The 5,913-nt window shown below is 36.1% G+C and overlaps 1 protein-coding gene across 1 annotated transcript; it reads right to left on the reverse strand.

The window, feature by feature from the left end:
• Nucleotides 1-4,600: 4,600 nt before the first annotated feature.
• On the reverse strand, nucleotides 4,601-5,524 carry LOC102854973 (olfactory receptor 8B12-like). Its single transcript, XM_006892796.1, has one exon. The coding sequence runs from the start codon at nucleotides 5,522-5,524 to the stop codon at nucleotides 4,601-4,603; it is 924 nt and encodes a 307-aa protein (XP_006892858.1).
• Nucleotides 5,525-5,913: the final 389 nt, after the last annotated feature.

Below are 5,913 nucleotides of genomic sequence, written 5' to 3' on the forward strand. Positions count from 1 at the left end.
CGGATTCATCCTGGAGAAGGTTAAACCAGGCTGCTCCTTGGAGGCAAGGATTCTGAGGCTTCCTCTTGACATACTTTGGGCATGTTGCAAGGAGGAACCAGTTCTTGGAGAGGGCCATCATGCTTGGGATGGTGGAGGGACAGTGCAGGAGGGGAAGACCCTCTATGAAGTGGATTGATTCAGTGACTGGGGTAATCGGGGTGAGTGTGTCAGAGACAGTGAGATAGGCACAGGACAGGGCACGGTTTAGGGCTGTTCTACACAAGGTTGCTATGAGTCGCAAGTGACTTGACAGCACATAACAACAACAACTTCACATAGAGACACCAAAGGAACCAGAAACAACAGAAAAAGGAACACAGAAATGGTAAAATTTGGCCTGTCAATAATGACACTTAATATGAATGACTTAAATGCACCAAATAAGAGAGAAAGGGTAGCAGAATGGCCAACAATATGTTGCCTACAAGGGACATATCTAAGAAATAGGAGATAAAGTAATAATTAAAAGGCTGAAAAAATATACCAAGCAAATGGCATTCACAAAAATGTAAGACTGTCAATATCGATCTCTGATAAACTATATTTCAGGATGAAAATCACCATAAAATATAAGGAAGGGAACTATAAAATGATTAAAGTCAGTATAGATAAAGAAGATATAACCTTGCTTAACATCTACACTCCAAATTATTATTGTTGTTGTTGTATATGTAGTTAGGTCATCTCTGACTCCTAGCGACCCTATGTACAATAGCTCTGAACTCTGCTCTATCTTGAGCCAATTCTACTGTCTCTAATGCACCTTCCCTCATTACCCAAGTCACTGAGTCAACTAGTTTCTTCCAAGGTTTTCCTCTTCTGTATGGTCCCCCCAACCTTGCTGCAAAATGCATAAAACAGTTCTTAAAAGGTTTGAAGAAAGAAGTGGACAGCTTTTAATAGAAGTAGGATGTTTTAACACACCACTGTCAGTAAAGGACAGGCAAATTGAAAAAAATTCAACAATGACAGAAAAGAATGAAACTATATACAATTAGCCAACTCAGCCTCATAGATGTACTAAAGTTACTTCATCCAAGTAACACTTGATTTATTTTCTTCTCAAGTACACATGGTAAAGTCTCCAGAATTGACCCTTATATTGTTGTTGTTGTTGTTGTTGTTAGGTGCCATTGTTAGGCAACTCGTAGCAACCTATGAACAAAAGTCCTTGATATTTGTGTGACTTTCATTCTTTCTCCAGGTTCATAGCGTTTCCGGAGGCAAGCTATTTACAGAAGTGGATGCCACTTCTGCCTCCAAGCTTGTTGTAATCAGGGAGCTCCACCCAACACCATCCACCATGGGTAACCATTATCACATTTGACACATCAGTGTCACAGTGTGTTCAGCCTCACAGCAACAACAAGTTACTATATTTAAAAAAAATAATTCATAATGACCAAGTGGAATTCATAAAAGTTATGCAAGGATTGTTCAATATAGGAAAAACAATTAATACAATTCATAACATTGACAAAGAACAAGAATCACATGATGCTATCTATTGATGCAGAAAAGACCTTCAGCAAAATCCATCACCTCTTTCTGACTAACACTCTCAACAAAATAGAAATAGGAGTTTCCTTAACATAAGAAAAAGTATACAAAGAAAACCAAGAGCTGCCATCATTCTCAGTGGAAAAAGATTAAAGTCATTCCCTTGAGATCATGTACCAGATAAGAAATCCCACTATCACCACTCCTATTCAATATTGTATTGAAAGTAGTTAGTATAGCAATAAGGCAAGAGAAGGAAAAAGAAGACATCTAAATTTGCAAGAAGTAGCAAAACTGTCATTATGTGCAGTAATTACGATTTGGCACACAGAAAATCCCGAAGACTCAACCAAAGAAAATTGTTAAATCTGGTAAATTAATTTAATAGAGTGGAAGGATACAAGACCAGTATAAAAAAATCCATAGGATTTCTCTACAGCAACAAAGGAAGAATGAAAAAGAAAACTAAGAAAACAATTTCTTTTATAATAGTAAACCACAAAATGAAATACCTGAAGCTCATTCTTCAAAGAGATAGAAAAGACAATTGGCATGTTTATTTGGAAAGAAAAGAGATCCTAATAAGCAAAACTCTTCTGAAAAAACAAAAAATTAATTAGAAGGCATGACACTCCATGATCTATAAACTATAAAGTCATATTAATCAAAATAACACAGTTTTAGTACAACAACATAGACATACGCAAGTGGAATAACCCAGAAATTAACTAACCTACCTATGGCCAACTGACAAGGAATCCAAATCTATCAGATGGGCAAACAACAACTTCTTCAACAAATGGTGCTGGAAAAAACTGGAAATTTACCTACAGAAAACTAAAACAATCCACATCTCCCACCATACACTAAAAACAATTCAAGGTAGATCAGAGACCTAGGAGTAAATGCAAAACTTTAAGAATTATGAGGCAAAATGGGACCAATTTAGAAGCCCTAGCCTATGTCATAGATAGTCTTATGAATATAGCCAGAAATGCACAACCAGGATTGGAGAAAAGCATCAAATGTGACCTTCTAAAAAATTAAGTCTCTCTGTGCATAAAAACTTTTTCCAAAAGGGTGAAAAGAAATTCTACAACTGAGGAAAAAACATTTGGCAGAGTCCTCTCAGACAAGGAACTCATAACAAAAGTTTACAAAATACTACAAGGCCTCCACAATTAAAAAAAAAACTCATAGCCCAATAACAAAATGGACAAAAAGACATGGAAAAAGCTTTCACAAAGGAAGACATATGACTGACCAACAGAAACATGAGGACATGTTCAAAATTACTGGCAATGAGAAAGGTGCAAATCAAAACAATAATGAGATACAATCTCCAGTAACAGTAGCAAAGTTTAACAGGATGGACAAGCAATAAATGTTGAAGAGGATATAGAAAGATTAGAACTCTCATGTGCTATTGGTGAGATTATAAAGGGGTACAACTACTCTGGAAGATAGTTTGCTGCTTTTTCAAAGGGCTGAACATAGAAATCTTATATATGACTCAGTTATTCCACTGCTGAGCATATAGGGCAAAGATATCAGAATAAAGATACAAGCAAAGATATGATTCATAGCAGCATTATTTACAATAGCAAGAAAATGGAAGCAGCCCAAACATCCATCAATAAAGGAACAGATTGAAAACCTGGTACAGTCACACAATGGAATACTAAGTAACACTAATTAACAATGATTTCATATAAGACTAGATAACATGGAAGAGTCTAGAAAGCATTATCAATCTTGTAAGGACAAACATAACATAGGAGCATTATTGTGAAAATAGAAGGAAAACTGAGCAAGATGTATAAATATTCAAAAGGGCAAAAGGAAAGGGGGCTGGAGGCAGAAAGAGGGGAAGGGCAGAAATCATTAGGATAGCAAAAGGTTGTGGGTGGACGGGAGAGTGAAGAAACAAAAGAGATTCAATGGGAACTTGAAAATATAGGGTAATAATAGGCATAGATCAATAGCAATTAGTTATATAAAAGAAAATGCATATGAATATATGAAATGCAATGTAAATTAAAGATTATGGAAAAGGTAATGAATGTGAGTGAAATACAATGAATTACAGTATGAAAATATTAAAATAAAAAACACCACTTCATATGCTGATTTTTATTTTTTTTATTTTTTTAGTTTTAATCTGAGGGAGCCCTGGGGGCATTGTCCCTGAAGAGTTGCGCTACTAACTCAAAGGTCAGTCCTCTCTGGAGCTGTTCCAAGGGAGAAAGATGAGAAATCTCCTTCCACACACTTTATAGCCTTGGAAACTCACTGGAAAGTCAGCTATGAGTCAATTTCATTCCAGGGTAATGAATTTGAGTTTTAGTCTTAAACTATATATGACTTTTCACTCATCATCTTTAGAACCTTTAATCTTATAAAAATGCTAATATATTAAACTAGATCCCTGGAGTATCACAAAAAAATCCCTCAGGAATGACCATGCTGGCTACTAATACCTAACTAATATGCTAGTCTCATGCACTCCTCAATCTTCACATTCACTCAAGGTCAGCTTAAGAAAGATCGTTACCTCTTATCCTCTTCAAAAATAATTTATATTAAAAATTGCTATTTTAGATATTGTATGAAATTATTATAAATACAATAAGATTAAACACTTGTATCATCAACTAGTGTGCCTATGGGCAACATATATAATATTTCTTTCTTTCATTTTCTTTTAATTTTATACTGGCTTATTTACAAAGTTCAAATACATTATTTTTCCCACCTGATCTTTCCCACTATGTGCACCCATTAAAAGTAAAAGTGAAGACAAAGGATTTATAAGTTCTATTTAAAATTTTTGGTTATAGAAATAATCTTGATAAATAGTATTTGGAAAATTAAGGTAAGGTGATGGGTAGAGAAAAATGAGTCCACACTAAATATTCATTGAAACATTAAGATTTAAAATTCACTGCCAGAACTAGGAACCTTTACTAAAGCAACATACTGTAAAACAAAATATTCATCCTTGTTCATCAATTACTGTCCTTTACTAAAAATAAATAAATAAATAAATAAATAAAAACTATTTTCTCCTCAAAGTTTTCCTCAAAGCAACCTTCACATCCTTATTCCTCAAACTATAAATTAACGGGTTTAGCATGGGCACCACGATGGTATAGAAAAGAGAAGATATTTTCCCTTGGTCAAGAGGCAAAATGGAAGGGGGTTTTAAATACATGAAAGCCCCTGAACCAAAGAAAAGAGAAACCACAATTATGTGGGAGCTACATGTACTAAAGGCTTTGGACCTGCCCTCAGTGGATTGAATATGGAGAATGCTGGAGAGGATTACAGCATAAGAGATGAAGATGGTGACAATCGGCACTCCAATAGCAATGGCTGCAACAACAAAAATCACTATCTCATTGGCATACGAGCTGTTGCAGGAAAGCTCAAGGAGTGGAAGGATATCACACATGAAATGATTGATAAGGTTATCAGCACAGTAAGTCAGACTCAAAAGGTTTCCAGTATGGGCCATGGCCCCACAAAATCCCATCACATAAACACCTACCAAAAGGAGTAAACAGGCATGAGGAGACATGGTGACCATGTACAACAATGGTTTACAGATGGCAACATAGCGGTCATATGCCATCACTGACAGAATAAAACACTCAGAGATAACAAAGAAGCAGAAGAAAAAGAGTTGAGTTATACACCCTGCATGCAAGATGATGTTCTTCTTTGAGATAAAGCTCACCAGCATTTTGGGGGTGATGGTAGTGGAGTAACAGAAATCTATCAAAGAAAGGTTAAAGAGGAAAAAGTACATGGGTGTGTGCAGATGAGAGTTCAACCCAATAAGAGTTATTAAACCCAGGTTCCCCACCACAATGATCACATACAAGCAGAGAAACAGGAAGAAGAGGGGCATCTGGAGTTCTGGCTGGTCTGTTAAGCCTGCGAGGATGAACTCTGTCACAGAATTGTTCTTGGTGGCCATTCTCCTCAAAGGGACTCTGTAGAGGCAACAGACATAGTCACTTAGATTGAAAGAAACATCAGCATCAACCTCTCGGTATCTGGTCCCTATTTCTGGTACAAATATCACAGAGTAGAAACTAATGTAAGGAAGGCCCTATTATTTGGTGTGGATTTGTCTTTAGAGAACCAGCATGATTTTAACTGTTTACAACACAATAGGAGGCTCACCTTTGCCCCTCAAATTTGAAGTTACTGGTGCTGGGGAGAAAAATAGCAAAAACCAAACTGAACAAATTTTAGATTTTTAAGTCAGTACCTTTTTAATAGCCTTTCTTCTTCTATCTCTTCTTCAGATTCTGAAATTTGAGCCTCTTCTCTGAAGAGCCCTGACAAACAGAAATCAATGGT

The sequence above is a fragment of the Elephantulus edwardii genome, unplaced genomic scaffold (assembly GCF_000299155.1).
Source record: "Elephantulus edwardii isolate Elephantulus edwardi_28Jun2011 unplaced genomic scaffold, EleEdw1.0 scaffold00120, whole genome shotgun sequence".
Classification (NCBI taxonomy): domain Eukaryota; kingdom Metazoa; phylum Chordata; class Mammalia; order Macroscelidea; family Macroscelididae; genus Elephantulus; species Elephantulus edwardii.